Below are 15,668 nucleotides of genomic sequence, written 5' to 3' on the forward strand. Positions count from 1 at the left end.
CCCACACTCCATTCTTGATTTTGGTGGAGCACTCCATGTAGCTGAAGGCACCAATCTGGCCACTACCACATCTTTGCCTTCCTCCATTGGTACTGGCTGCTGGGGATACCACTCTTACACTCTTACCTCTGTCCCTCACCCAACCAGACACCCCTTCCTCTATCCCACTTAGAAACAGACCCCTCATTCCTCCACTCAAATCTGAGTATCAGAAAGTGCTCAGCCTGACTCCATCATAACCTGTTCTCACCTTTGCTGCTTTTTGGGCCATCTCTGGACCCCAGTCACAGTATGCCCTTGCCCACCTCCCTCTTTATGACAGTTTTCCTTCTGGCCTGTTCTGTTTGGGTGACCTCATTGTCCCATAGGTCCTTTTTACTCCCCACCAGGATAGTGGAGACATTGGGGGTAAAAGTGCTTTACATCTGGTATCTGGTGGTGATGCTGTGTAGATCAAGTGGAAAGGTTTGGGTATAACTTTTCCCACCACAGGCACTTTTTCCATAATAATGGAAGTAATAACTGCTCCAGAGTATCCTAAACACTCTGCACTTCTGTCTTCTGTCTCCAACATCTGAGGCTTGCACACAAACTATTCCTCTGCCTCCTTTTTCCACTATCCCAGCTCTTTGGTGCTCTAGATGATCTGTTCACTATCACCTTTCCTCCACCATTACAGCCCCAGACTCCCCAGAGACTTCATCACAGCTTCCCAATCCCCCTAGACACCTTATTTCACACCTGACAAGCTTCTCCATCAAGACAAACCTGAGTCACCCATGAATCCTGATTGCTTCTTAGCCCCCATACTGACAGTTTTACTTCTGTCATGTTTGACTACCATTATAACACCAGCAAGGTAGGCCAGGACTCAGCAGGCAGGGGCTGGGTCGCTGCACTGAGTCTCCTGTACCCAGCAAGCACAAAGGACAGGGTGGGACAAGTGTTATCTCCTTGTCTTTGGAACTTTCTGCCATTCGGGCATTCAGCAAATATTGAGTATGAGGTGATGTTTCTAGATGTTGGGGACAAAGCAGTGGATATATCATCCTTGTCCTGATGGGGCTTATGTTCTGCTAGGGTGAGACCAAGAGTACATAATAAAGATAAGTAAATTGTGTGTTTAAAGTCGGTTGGTGCCATTCAAAAGGTAATAGACCCTAGTCTGGGAATCTGGAGTGGTGGTGCAGGTAAACATTTAAAAATAGAGTCGTCAGGGCAGGCTTCATGGAGGTGACATTGAAACAAGGACTTGGAAGAAGTGAGGGAATGAGCCATGAGGATATCTGGGGGAAGAGTATTCCAAGCGGAGGGAACAACAAGTGCGAAGTCCCTGAGGTTGGATTGTGCCTGCTTTACCCAGGAACAGCAAATATTTCCACTCCCATTAGGCCCTAGTAAATCCTCGCTAGTCTGAACCTTACCGAAAATCCTAACCCGGTGTGACCAAGGCTGCCATAAAGGGAAGCCCAAGAAAGGCAGGGAGGCTGGCTTTGGATTGTGCGCAGTGTAAGGATGTCCGGAAGGCTTGCCAAAGGCTGCCACCATTTGAGCTGGACTTGGTGATAGTGTAAGTTTTCCAGGCAGAGAGAGGTGAGGAAATAGGCCTGCCCGACAGTGCTTGGCACACAACAGGCACCCAGTAAATAAACATAAAACACCGCGGAGCAGAGGACAGCTGCTGGCGGAGCTTCGGCAGGATAGAAAAGGTAGTGCGAGAGATGCGAAATAAACCCAACCCAGGGCGTTTACACAGATGCCGGCGAGAGGCAGAGAAAGGAGCCTTCCCGACCCAAAGCCTCGCGCCTACGCAGTAACGGAGCCCGCCCCTCTGAAGATCTCTTCTCAGTCTAGACTCCACCCCATGGGCCCCGCTGGAGGAGATGGGAGGGGTGAAAGGCGGGACGAAATCTGAGTTACCACTTTCTACCAATCACCTTGCGGGATTGTCGGCCAGTAGTGAGAAAGCAGCTCAGAACAAAAAAAGGGAGCCCCCCCCCCCCCGGCCCCGCTGAAGATGAAAACCAAAGAAAACTGAGCAGAGACGGGGGGCAGGGGATAGGGAAATCACGCCTCTTCATCCCAGCCACGCCCTTCATTCTTGCGCTGCCTCACCCGAGAGAACAAACACGATTGGCTGGGCGGCAACCTCAAAGGGCGGGGCCTCACGCGTTCACAGTGGGAATGAACAGAGGTGGGGAGCAGCTGGGTGGGGCTAGACTGTCCTATCTAAGGTGGTAAAGGCCAATGATTCTCCAGGCCGCCTCTCCTAGAAAAGTCATCTCGCGAATCTTTAAAATTTCTGCCTCCTGAGGCGCCTCGAGGGTTTAAGACGGACTGTCTCATCTATCTTCCTCCTTGCAAAAGTGGCAAGTCCTATTTACCACCATGGGGATGTACCAAGTGAGACCAAGTAGGGGGATACAGTGGTGACTGGCACGCCTGGTTACTGGCTGCCGCCCACCTCGACGCTAGCAAACTTCTGGCAAGATCGGAACTGAGTACTAAAGCAAACCCTAGACTTCCCCCTGGCGCCGTTCCAGGGCCGGCGCCACATTTCCCTGTGGGCGCGCAATGGCCGCGCCCCCTCCCGCTGTGGACGGGTCTTTTGGTACATGCAGTCCGAGGTGAGTTCCCTCCTTCCCACTTCACCCTGTCCAGCGCGTGCGTGCGCATGCGCGGAGCGCGTCGCGCACGGCGGCAGTTGGGCCGTTGGCTATTCGGTCCTGGGATACGCCGCGTCTCGGTGAGCACTCGGACTCGAGCCGGCGCCAGCGAGCCCGGGGGCATCGCCCGCAGCGGCCGAGCTCATGGCCGGCTGAGCGGGACGCCGCCTCCGCCTCAGCCACCGCCGCCGCCGCCGCCTCCTCCTCCTCAGCCGGCGGCGGCCCGGGCCCAGCAGCCATGGCCGAAGACTACTGGGACGGGCGCCTGCGGCGAGCAGGAGGAGAAGGAGGTCGCGCGGCCTCAGCCCGGGCCGCCGCCCCAGGCGCCGCCGCGCCGGCCCCGCGGCGCTGAGCTTGCACGCGCGCCCCCGCCGGTAAGCGCGTCCTCGAGATGTGGGGTGGGGGCTGCCCAGTCTCCTATAGAACCAACCTCCAACCCGGGCGGTGCCCGGGGTCCTGGACTGCCACGTCGCCGTGTACCCACCTCCCCCAGCGAATTTCCCAGAGTGCACTGGGAGCGGGGGTCATTCGGGGCCTCCCTGACCTTGGCCCCGCCCTGGGCCAGATCTGGGAGCTGGGGATGGGACGTCCTGGTGGTGCTAATGGGAAAGCAGGGTGTTTGAAGGACCAGAGGGTGTGGAAATGGGTGACTGAGTGGTGGAAGAACCGTTTGCTAATGGGGACCTGTGCTGTAGAGGGGTCGGCATGTGGTAATAAATCTTAAGACTGTGTAAGATTTGAGGCCCAGTGTGCTAATGAGGCGGGGAGGGCCGGGCGTTGAGGGACGCGAGGGTGTATAATGGGGGTGGGGAGTGCCGTGATAGACTGTTATAGTCATAAGGGTAGGATGGTAGAGATATCAGGTGTGCTAATAGGATCAGCGCTCTGAGGCTTCGTGCGTGGGTAGGTAGTAAGGGTCATGATGGTTTTAATACCGTGTTTTTGTTCCTGGGGGACTGGAGGTGCGTAAGTTTCCAGGGTGTGCTCATTGGGGGCAGGGTAGTGGAAGGACTGGAGTGTATGCTAATGAGGCCATAGGTGTAGAAGCTGTGTGCAAGGATTGGATAGTGTGAGGCCCAGTGTGTGCTAATGGGCACAGAGTAGTGGGGCAGTGTATAATGGGTATCAGAGTTGTGCGAATGTGTGGGGCAAGGGGTGAAAGGAAATGTCTTAGCACTGTATGAGGCTCAGTGTAATGAGAGTCATGGTGGTGTGAGATGGGTGTGTGTGTGTCCATGAGGTTAGGGGACAGGGAATGCAAGGCTCTCAGGGCACACTAATAAGGGGCAAGGTGCTATATGAAGTTCTAATGACTGCTAACTGAGTTTAGAGCCAAGGAGGAGGTTAAATGTATGCCAGTGGGGGAGGGTCAGAACTGTGTGGGGGGCTGGAGTGTGCTAGTGAGTGTCAGAACATTGTGAGGATAGTGTGTGTTTGTGTCCATGGAAGACTGGTGTCTTGAGGAGGGCAGAATTGTGGAGGTGATCTGGTGTATAATGGTGGGGGGGATCAGGACTTTGAAGGGATCCAAGTGTGAATCAATAGGAGGCATATCTGTGGAGAGCTTGAAACGAATAGAAATAAAGGACAGGAATTATGAGGGCTCAGGTGTGCTGATGTGATTTAGAGCCATGGAGGGCCGAAGCTTGTGCTAATTGGGGTCAGGACTGAAGGAAGACGTGTATGCACTAATAAGGGTCAGCCATTATAGAATAGTATGTGTGTCCCTGTGGAATAAGGCTGAGTAAGGATTCAGGGTGTGCTAATAGGGAGGCAGGACTGTGAGGCCTGGTGTATGCTAATAGGGGTCCAGCTGTGCTGATGGGAGGATGTGGGAGTGGGGAGGTAGCAGGCAGGATAGTGGAAAGACCACAACCAGTGTTAATGGTGGTTATTGCTGTGGAGGAGTCTGACTGTGTGCAAAAATGGGTCAGGGATCAGTTGTATAAAAATGTAGCTTATGAGGGGTGACAGTGGGATTGGGAATGCCATAAGGACCAAACTCCACTTTGTCTAGTTTATGGATGGATGTGTAGAAAAGTAGGGGAAGCAAACAAACAGACAAAGGTACATAGTGTTCTTTTTTACTTCAATTGCTCTTTTTCACTCTAATTATTATTCTTGTTATTTTTGTGTGTGTGCTAATGAAGGTGTCAGGGATTGATTTAGGTGATGAATGTACAACTATGTAATGGTACTGTAAACAATCGAAAGTACAATTTGTTTTGTATGACTGCGTGGTATGTGAATATATCTCAATAAAATGATGATTAAAAAAAAAAAAAAAAAAAATGGGTCAGGGATCTGCAAGGTTCACTTTGTGTTAATGGGATTCAGGGCAGTGTGAAGGTCCAGTGAGTGCTTATGTAGGTCAGCTGTAGAGAGCATGAGTGCGAGTTAATAGGAGTCAGAGTCACGTAGGCAGTGGGGACAGTTTGTTAATGGGGGGTCAGTGCCGTGGAGAGGACCAGTGTATCTTTTCCAGGGGCAGGGAAGTTTGGAAATCCAGGGCATGCTAATGGTAGGGAGGGGACAGAGGTGTGACAGTTCAATGAGCGTTAATGTGTATCAACTGTAGAGGGGACTGAGAGTTCATGGGGATCAGAGTCATGGGGGGTAGTGCATTAATCGGAGTCATTGCTGTGGAGAGGCTAACAAGCAGCTGAGCCGTGGAGGGGCCCAAAGATGTGGCGGTAAGACTTACATAGCACCCCCACTTCACCCCGTGCTGACTGGGTTTAGTGTTAGTTGTTAAGGCTTTGTATGCTCATGAGTGTAGGAGTTAAGATATGAGTCCTTCTTGAGGGTTCAGTGTGTACTGAAGGAAGCAGGACACTACAAGGGTCCAGTATGTGCTAATGGAAGTCAGGACAGGATAAGAATGGTGTATGTCTATGGGAATAAGTAGGGTGTGATGACTGTGTCCTTGGTCGGTGTAATATGAAGTGGTAGGTGTCCTTGGGTATGAGAGTAGTCTGAGGATGGATGTGTATCTTCAGGGGTCAGGAAGGACATGTGCCCTTTTTTGTGTGTAGAGCTGTGTGTCCAGTTTCTTGTTCCCTCCTCCGTTGTTTCCAAATCTAAAAAGGTCAGAAAACTGAAATGATGATATTCAAAAGTTTTACTGCATATAAATAGTTAAAGTGCCTTTTCACAGGGACCTGCCCAGGACCCCCACTCCTCCACTGAGGATGTTGCATGATACAAAGATTTTGTACCCCATCTTCCTAAAATCCTAAAACGCTGAAATCTGGAGCATGTTCAGCCCCTGGGGTTTCTAGTCAGGGGCCAAGGACTCATAGGTCCCCATCCCCCATTCAGCCCTATTTACAGCTCCGTCCTCCCACCACAACATGCAAAGCAACTGGGTAACAATGCCATATGGGGGCACAGGACAGTCTTTGGGGGCTGGCTTTGCTTTACCTTCCTTGGCCTCATGTCCAGTGTGTCTGTCTCCTGGATCAGGGTTTTTGTTGTTGTTATCCTGGGTTCTCTGTGAGTGGACTTCACCCTTTATCTGAGCTCTTACCTCTAGGCTGACCTCTCTACCCCCTGGGGGCAGTGAGGTTGGGGTGGTGGGGAGGGAAGCACCTGACTTCAAAGTAGCAGATGACCCACTTCTCTCCTCAAATCCAGTCCCAGCCTCTTACTCTACCTCCTTTGGGCCCAGGGCCATCTTAGGCCCTGCTGTGAGTCCAGATGGTTCCTGGGCCAGGTCTTTTCCCCTCCCTGCTGGCCCATAGCCCGGGAAGAAGCAGAGTAAGGAAGGCCTTTTGGTGGCCCCTTCCCTCCATCTGGGTCATCTTCCTGATGCCAACATGCCTGGGCCACCTTGTCTGGGGTTATTTATGAATAGCAGGGACTCAGCCACCTCGGCAGAGACTGGTCCTAGGCGGAGACTGCCCTTTATTTATTGATTTTTGCCGTAAGTGCTCTTTGAGCATCCATTTTGTGTCAGTCACTGTTCTAGGTTCTCAGATTATAGCTGTGACCTAAACAGACATATATCTTTACCCTGATGGAGCTGATCTTCTAGTGGTGTCAATAAGGAAACAGATAGTAAAAATAAACAAACTACTTCTGATGAGGTGATGAGTGCTGTGGGGAAAATAGGCAAGGTGAGGGAGAGCAAGAGGATTGAGATTTTAAATAGGGTTGTTCTTGGCAGCCTCACTAAAAAGGTGACATTTGCACGATGGCCTGAAGGAGGTGAGGGAGTGAGCTATTTGGAAATCTGGGGAAAGGGTGTCCTAGGTACAGCACAGCTGGTGCAAAGGCCCTGAGGTGGAACTGTGTTGGATGTGGTGGCAGAACAGCAACGAGGAATGATCAAGGGAGAGTGAGTGAGATGAGAGAGGCAAGAGTGGCTAGTGGGGACTGGGGCATTTGGGGTGATGAGGGAGATGCGGTACATTCTTGAGTAGAGAAATGTGACCTGGCTTGGATTGTAAAAATCTGGGTGGGGTCCCAACCCAATTGAACCTTTCCAGCAGCCCTGAGAACAGCTGGTGTGCATTGAGACAACTCCCCACCCCCGCCCAGCTCTTCCCAGTGGTTGGGTCTGAGCAGGATTCCCCCTTTCCCTGCACCCCCCACCAGTAGGCCAGTGGGGTGGTCCACTAGTCGTCTTGACGATGGTTGCTGGGGTTGCTGGGGTTGCTGGGGGTGGCGGGAACATCCCTGTGGCCACAGGGAGCAGACTGCCTTGGCAGTTGGGGGTGATGTGGGGCTGGTGCCAGCGGAACATACCATTCTATGGGCGTGCCCGGGGCCGTGTCAGTGGTCCCACTGCCCTGGGCGAGCCCCTTGCCCCACCCACAGCTGGGTCCACCACTGCTGCTGCACCTGAGAATGCCTGCTGTGGAGCCCTCTGCTCCTATAGTGAGGCTGCCCCCATAGAGATTAATACCCCAGCTGGTGGGCTCTTGCCCTCAGCCAGTCACCCAAGTTTGAGTACCCAGGTGGACTACTTAAGAATGGGGTCCATGGGGCTGGCTGTGGGTGGGCAGGCACTGACAAAAGAGTTCCCATCCATGCCAGGTTTCCAGGAATCCTGGGTGGTTTCAGGGTCCACAGTGGTTGGGTGGGCACTGACAGGTTCATGTCAATTCTCCCTACTAGGTTACATGGATTTTAGGGGCCCATAGTGGTCAGGCAGATGCTAATGTGGGGCCCATTCCCATCTGTGCCCCTTCCTCAGGTCGCCATGGATCGGATGAAGAAGATCAAAAGGCAGCTGTCGATGACACTCCGAGGGGGCCGAGGTGTAGACAAGACCAATGGTGCCCCTGAGCAGATAGGCCTGGATGAGAGTGGTGGTGGCAGTGGCAGTGGCAGTGACCCTGGAGAGGCCCCCCAACGTGCCGCCCCTGGGGAGTCTCGCTCTGGATGGGGCCCACTCAGCTCTGCACCAGGTGGGTCCACTTACCACGCCCCCCCCATCCTCACCCAAACTGGTCCCCAGGTGCTGTTTCCCAGCCAAATTCCTCTTAGATGTGTGTTATTTTTATTTTCCTTTCTTTATTTTCTCTCCCTTCCCCACCCTCCTTGTATTCTGTTCTCCCCCTTTCCTGCCATCCTCTCTCAACACCCTCTCTTTGTCTGTCTGTCCATCTGTGTTCCTTCTTTGGCTTTGTGCCCAGGGTCAAGGGGGAGGAAGAGTGTCCTGCCTCCTGCAGCTGGCCCAAGCCTCCCTTTGCCCTTCTGCACTCTGTGATGGTCCCCTAAGTCTCCCCATGCCTGCTTGCCCTGGGCCTATCTCCCTGGGGCCCATGACTACCTCTTTTGCTGCTTGCCCACTGGCCCTGAGTCAGCTGCAATCTCAGCTTTCCCCCTGGAACTGGGTGTTCCACTAGGTGACTATTGGTCCATCCCCCCATCCTCCATTCACCCTGTCCTGGACCTCCCCTGGGCCCTGCCACTCTCTCCCTGAGGGACTCCAAGACTGCTCTGGGGGTCATATGCATGCATATGTGTGGTGAAGGAATGTTTTGTGTGGGGGAGGGGTGTCCTGGGGCTTCTGACCCCACCTGGCCTGCCCACCCTCTCCACCCACCCTCCCCTGGCCCCACCAGAGATTGTGCACGAGGACTTGAAGATGGGGTCTGATGGGGAGAGTGACCAAGCTTCAGCTACATCCTCGGACGAGGTGCAGTCGCCAGTAAGGGTGCGCATGCGCAACCATCCGCCACGCAAGATCTCCACTGAGGTGCTGAACCCCTGCCCTGCGTTGGAGGGGTTGGAAAGGGTTTGGACCTGGGTAAGGGAGGTTCATGGTCCTGTTTTTCCCTATCTTGCCTGCCAGGACATCAACAAGCGCCTATCACTACCAGCTGACATCCGGCTACCTGAGGGCTACCTTGAGAAGCTGACACTCAATAGCCCCATCTTCGACAAGCCCCTCAGCCGCCGCCTCCGCCGTGTCAGCCTGGTGAGCATCTCCTATTTCTGTCCTGTCTCCTCCTCCTATCCCAGTCCCCTTCCCTGAGCCTTCTTCAACCTACTTTCTTTATCCCACAGTCTGAGATTGGCTTTGGGAAACTAGAGACCTATATCAAGCTGGACAAGCTGGGTGAGGTGAGGAACAGCCAGGAGGCCCATGGTGGGGTTAGGGGTGAGTGGAAACTCTCTGCTGCCTCATAGCTCCTCTTCCCGTCCCTCTTCCTCATACCTTAGGGCACCTATGCCACTGTCTACAAAGGCAAAAGCAAGCTCACAGACAACCTTGTGGCACTCAAGGAGATCAGACTGGAACATGAAGAGGGGGCACCCTGTACTGCCATCCGAGAAGGTACAGACCCCCACCCTCTCTGCCCCAGGCTTCCTAGACACCCCCCCCCCCCAGTCCCCTCCATGGCACATATGTGAATGCTCCATGGTGAGAACAGAGGCTGGGGGTTCTGGGACTTCCTGACATTCTAAGTTTCATGCCCTTGCTCTCAGCCACTAGAGAAAGTGCCTATAATCAGGGTAACCAGAAATCCATTTCTGTTTGAAGAAGAGGCAGATGATTTAGACATCAGGGTGCTTTGGTTCTGAGTGAGTCCCTGAAAGTGCTCATTGATTTACTCGGTGTAACAGTTTCTAGTCAGAGAATATCATATAGAATGAATCTGAATTGTATAGAAATTGAGGGTGCAAACTCAATTTCACATGATGCTGCAGACTTGTAAGTGTGCGTATACTGAAGGTTGGAGCAAGACCCTTTTTCAGAAACCCAAAAAAGGTGGTGAAAATCTAGTTTCACGTGAGCCTGGGGCTACAAATCTCAGGTTCTTGCTTGGTACTCTTCATGAAGCCTTAGTTTCCACATTTGGAATATGGGAGCACACCTTCCTACCGTAAAGTAGATTGGAGCTGATGACTGCAAGGCACTACCGCAAACTGCGTGAGGAAAGAAGGAAACCCTGAGCTCATCCCTGTCTGGTCCTCTTCCTCACCTCTAACCTGAGGATGTACCCCTGACTCTTCCTCCATCCTACCTTTATGCTTCCTGCAGTGTCCCTGCTCAAGGACCTCAAACACGCCAACATCGTCACACTACATGACATTATTCATACGGAGAAGTCCCTCACCCTTGTCTTTGAGTACCTGGTAAGGTTGGGTGGCTGTGGGTTCCGGGGGGAGGTAGGGAGATGGCCAGGAGCCACAGAATGTGATCCTTCTTTCTGTACCTCCTTCTCTTTTCTCCCCAGGACAAGGACCTGAAGCAGTACCTAGATGACTGTGGGAACGTCATCAACATGCACAACGTGAAAGTGGGTGTGGGGCAGGAAGCAGGGGCCACCAGGGCACAGGAGGGCTCTCACCTACCCACTCCACCCCACAAATCTCCCAGAAACGGACTTTTCCCATTCGGCTATTTTGCTGGGAGCCCTTGGAGGGCTGGGCATCAGAACCCTGTCCTTTTGTGTGTGACAAGGCTCTGGACTTGTCTGTGTTTGGGAGGGAGAACAGTGCCTGTTGGGGGTTGGGCTGGTGGATACTCCTTGACTTCTGCCTGCTGTTCCTGGGTCCCCAGCTGTTCCTGTTCCAGCTGCTCCGTGGCCTGGCCTACTGCCACCGGCAGAAAGTGCTACACCGAGACCTCAAGCCCCAGAACCTGCTCATTAACGAGAGGGGAGAGCTCAAGCTGGCTGACTTTGGTACACCTGGCCTCCCCCTTCTTCCCAATGATTCCTTAGGTTTACTGTCTCAGCCTATCCCTTCCCCATGACCACCTAGTCTCATTCCCCTTCCCTAGGACCTTTGCTCTTAGCCTCTTTAACCCCTCCCTCTCTCTAAACCCCCTCAAAACCTCATTCCCTGCCTGCCCACCTGTGCTCGGGCCTTCAGAAGACCATTTCAACCCCACCTCCCTCACTTCAGCCTCTCCAGACTTTGCTGATGATACCTTTAATCCCACCTACACTCTACCCCAGACTTTTTTAAATTTTTTATTAAGATTTAGTCATATACCATACAGTCATCCAAAGTGTATAATCCATTGTCACATTATCATCATATAGTTGTTCATTCATCACCCCGATCTATTTTTTAACATTTTGCTTGTATCAGAGAACGTGAAACCAAGAATTAAAAAAAAGAGTAAAAACAGAACACCCAAATTGCCCCCCCCATTCTTCCTTTATTTTTTTGTTTTTTTTTTGGGGGGGGGCTGTTTTTCTACTTATCCATCCATACACTGGACAAGGGGGAGTGTGATCCACATGGCTTTTCCAATCACATTATCACCCCTCATAAGCTACATTGTTATACAATCGTCTTTAAGATTCAAGGGTTCTGGGTTGTAGTTTGATAGTTTTAGGTATTTACTGCTAGCTATTCCAATTCATTAAAACCTAAAAAGGGTTATCTATATCGTGCATAAGAGTGCCCACCAGAGTGACCTCTCGGCTCCCTTTGGAATCTCTCAGCTACTGAAACTTATTTCATTTTATTTCACATCCCCCTTTTGGTCAAGAAGATGTTCTCCATCCCACAATGCCAGGTCTAGATTCCTCCCCGGGAGTCATATTCCACGTTGCCAGGGAGATTTACACCCGTCTACCCCAGATTTTGCTCAGGACCACCTCAACTCTTGCTGTCTCTTCTCTCTGCCTCTCAGGCCTTGCTCGGGCCAAGTCAATTCCAACAAAGACATACTCCAATGAGGTGGTGACCCTGTGGTACCGACCCCCTGACATCCTGCTTGGGTCCACAGACTACTCCACACAGATTGACATGTGGTAAGGACAGGCAGAATTGTGGCAGGGCCATGTGGTGAAGGAGGTGGCTTAGTCACAACCACTAACCAGCCTATTGCTTCCCTACTCACTGTGCCCTCCCTGCCCAGGGGCGTGGGCTGCATCTTCTATGAGATGGCCACAGGCCGGCCCCTCTTCCCGGGCTCCACAGTGGAGGAACAGCTGCACTTCATCTTCCGCATCTTGGGTGAGGGGGGCATGAGCCCTAGGAACAGTTGGGGCATGCCAGGGAGGCCCTGTCAGATGCTTGGGGTGACTCCTCTTCCCCTCCAGGAACCCCAACTGAGGAGACATGGCCAGGTATCCTGTCCAACGAGGAGTTCAAGACATATAACTACCCCAAGTACCGATCCGAGGCCCTTTTGAGCCATGCACCCCGGTAAGGCTGATAGGTGGGTGGGTGGGAGTTAGGGGCCAGGGTGCCCAGACTCAGTTTAAAGCAGGTTTCCTTGTCCCTGTGGTAGACTTGACAGTGACGGAGCTGACCTCCTCACCAAGCTGCTACAGGTGAGACCACCTTCCTGGACCAGCCTTGGAGGGTAGGGGGCTCCAGGTGTGGGTAAACAGGGACCCCAGGGACAGGGTCTGGGATGGGGAGGAAGAGAGGCCAACTTGCTGAAGATACCGGTATAATGGTTGTCCCCTATCCCCCACTACGCTCAGTTTGAGGGTCGCAATCGGATCTCTGCAGAGGACGCCATGAAACATCCATTTTTCCTCAGTCTGGGGGAGCGGATCCACAAACTTCCTGACAGTGAGTGGGGCTGGGGAATGGACAAGTGGGTGGGGAATTTTAGGGGATAGCACTGCTGCAGATAGCTCTGGTTATGCCTCCTCTACGGGGTACCTCTTGTTCACATGTTGACATTGTAGGAAGTTGTGTTTATTACAAAAAAATTTTTTTTGCCATTTTTCTTTTTAGTTTTCTACTCCTTTTACCTATTTTGAAAAATTTCAAATGTACAGAAACTTAGATGCAATATCCCTTTCCCTTTTATAAATGTTTCCTTGAAAAATGCACAAATCATAAGTATACACCACAAAGAATTTTCACAAATTACATACCACATAGCTGGTACACAGGTCAAGAAACAGAACATTATAAGTCCCCCAGAAGCCCCCTAGCATTACCTTCAGTTATTCCCTTCCCCTCTCCAAGGGTTACCACTATTTTGACTTCTAACAGCACAGATAAAGTTTTCCCTGTCACTGTATTTTATATAAATGGAGTCACACAGGATGTTCTCATTTTATATCTGGCTTTTTAAAAACTTCTTCATGTGGGCATTTTCAAATTTTATATATTTATTTAGGCAAAATAGTATGACGAGTCCCCAAGGACCCATTACCCACTTCAGTAATTTATGGGCAATCTGGTTTTATCTGTATTCCCTCTGATTACTTTGAATGAAATCCCTTATTTCATTCATTCATAAGTAATTTCAGCATGTCTCTCTTAAGAGATTTTTTTAAAATATAACAACTATACCATGATCACATCTAAAAAAAAAAAATTGGCCCACTTCTTCTGTCTCCCCATTTGATTAATTTAAATCAATCCCAAACATCCATCCACCACTCAGACTTAACAGGCCTTAATTCTATCACTCAGATTTAACAGGTGGTAACTACAATACCATTATCACACTTGACAAAATTAATTTCTTGGTATCATGTAATAATCCATGTTCCATTTTCTCTGGTTATAGCTGGTTTGTTTATGCAATTATTTGACAGGTGAAAGGCCTCTCAAAGAAGTGGCAACTTTTTCTAATTTCTCCAATGGGGCCATAGGTGGGGTGTTTGGGATGGCCTCATGAATCATTCTCCACCTCTGTCTCCCCTCCACCCACAGCTACTTCCATATTTGCACTAAAGGAGATCCAGCTACAAAAGGAGGCCAACCTTCGGTCTTTGTCGATGCCTGACTCAGGTAGGTGTGGCCCCTCACCCACCTCCCTGCCCCCCTTCACCTGCTTGTCCACCAACAGCCATCTGCTCTGCTTCCCCCCCCCCCACAGGCAGGCCAGCTTTTCGCGTGGTGGACACCGAGTTCTAAGCCACAGACCCAGGCCCCAGCAGGCAGCGGCCGGAGGGATGCCATACCCCTCACAGGGCAGCCCCCAACTACATCCCCCGTTTGCTGCCTGCCTACCTGCCTGACCTGTGCTCGCCTGCCTACATGTTCCCTGCTGCCTGCCTGAACACCCGACCATTGGCCTGTCAGCCCACCCATTGGCCTGTTTGCTGGGTGCTAACAAAGCTGTCATCACTCCTTTGCCTGTCTGTCTTGTCTGTTTCTCTCTCCCCTCCCTCCTCTCTCTCCTTCTCCCTCTTTCTCTCTCTGTCTCTCTCTGTCTCTGTCTCTCCCCCACTCCTCCGTCCGTCTGTCTGTCTTGGCAGTTGCTGGCAGACAGCACGGCCGTGCCAGCCTCCCACACTAAGGCCAGGCCTAACCCCCTCCCCATGGTACCCCCTCCCCCAGGACCATCACCCATGGACAGCCAGGGGTGCGGAGCTAGCCCAGGCTGGGGATCTGGACTCAGACAAGACGGCGGCAATGCCATGGGTCTGAGGCTTCCCCTGCCTGCCTTCCTGCCTGTCCCGCCTGCCTCATGTTGTGTGGGCTTTTTTTGTTTGTTTGTTTCATTTATTGTTTTTTTAATTATTTCAAATGAGGTTTTCATTTTTTTAAATGCAATATCTCTGTATACAGACTGGCTGGGTCACACCCCTTGTGTGTGGGCCCTCCCACAGTATTTTGTGCAATGAAGCCCCGCTCCCAGCCTTTTCAGAGGCAAGGACACAGCCCCTATCTAGAACCCTGACCATCACCAAACCCTGGGGTCAGCTAAGGGAAAGCATGCCTCAGCCACTCGCCTTCCTATCCCACCTGCCATCCCCAGCTGCCGGGGGACCTGGGAACTACCAGAGACTCTGGGAGATGGATGAGGCGGGGGGCCCACTCTTTCCCTCCTGCAGTCCCGTAGCTGGGGCCTCCTTCCTTCTCAGGGTCTCCCCAGCCCAGCCCTCTTGCCCCCATCCCACTTGGTGCTGTTGAGTAGGGGCCCTGCCAGGAACTGACCAACTCATTGAGGAGCCATAGTGTGTATGTGTACACAAGCAGGGAGGGGGACACACAGGGAGTTGTGCCCAGGTGTTATCCCCTTACCCCTGGGAAGGGCAAAGCAGGGCAGGGACAGTCTCTGGGGTCAGTCCCGAGATGGGTGGTTACCTTCCCTTCCTCCACCCTAAACCCTAGGGCCCTCAAATGGGGAGGGAGGGCAGGGGTGGGGGCCCTCTTAGAGTTTGGGGGGCTGGGTTCTTGAATGCACCATAATCACTGTATGAAATATTAAAAAGTCTAAAGTGAAAAGTCTGAATTTTAAATTCCTGCAGGGGTGGGGTGGGCTCTCAAGCTGGGGTAATTACTGGGAGCTTGGAGAATTCAGTTGATCCCTATCGTATAGGAAAGCCCAGGACACTTCAACACTATGAAAAAGGCATCTGAAAGGTTGCAAATGTAATGGTGCAGCATCAAGTTGAAGCAGATAGAACAAGCTGAGTAGTGTTGATGGTCTAGGGCTCAGGCAGAGATAGAAGTTAGACTTACCCAAGAAAAGGAGGAAGGCATGGTAGGGTGGAGGCAGCTGAGTGTAGTTTGGAAGACACTTGAAGACCCAATAGAAAGGGGGTGGGAGGGTGAAGGGATGAGGCCCAGAGACCCAGTAAAACTACGTATCTGAGGAGGGCCAGT

General features: G+C 51.9%; 1 protein-coding gene across 3 annotated transcripts; it reads left to right on the forward strand.

The window, feature by feature from the left end:
* The first annotated feature begins 2,306 nt into the window (after window positions 1–2,306).
* Window positions 2,307–15,250, forward strand: CDK16 (cyclin dependent kinase 16). 3 transcript variants are annotated; one of them, XM_037821117.1, is made up of 16 exons: window positions 2,307–2,627; window positions 7,867–8,080; window positions 8,741–8,874; window positions 8,971–9,096; window positions 9,186–9,242; window positions 9,342–9,456; window positions 10,165–10,259; window positions 10,361–10,423; window positions 10,687–10,810; window positions 11,773–11,893; window positions 12,001–12,098; window positions 12,185–12,290; window positions 12,376–12,418; window positions 12,575–12,665; window positions 13,767–13,844; window positions 13,933–14,540. In XM_037821117.1, the coding sequence occupies exons 1-16, from the start codon at window positions 2,616–2,618 to the stop codon at window positions 13,968–13,970; spliced, it is 1,515 nt and encodes a 504-aa protein (XP_037677045.1). In that variant the 5' UTR covers window positions 2,307–2,615; the 3' UTR covers window positions 13,971–14,540. The 3 variants fall into 3 exon arrangements, with proteins under 3 accessions (XP_037677045.1, XP_037677043.1, XP_037677044.1); XM_037821115.1 differs by lacking the exon at window positions 2,307–2,627 and adding an exon at window positions 2,655–3,040 and having other exon boundaries at window positions 14,397–15,250; XM_037821116.1 differs by lacking the exon at window positions 2,307–2,627 and adding an exon at window positions 2,655–3,040.
* The last annotated feature ends 418 nt before the right edge of the window (window positions 15,251–15,668 follow it).

This window comes from Choloepus didactylus, chromosome X, assembly GCF_015220235.1.
Source record: "Choloepus didactylus isolate mChoDid1 chromosome X, mChoDid1.pri, whole genome shotgun sequence".
Taxonomy (NCBI): domain Eukaryota; kingdom Metazoa; phylum Chordata; class Mammalia; order Pilosa; family Megalonychidae; genus Choloepus; species Choloepus didactylus.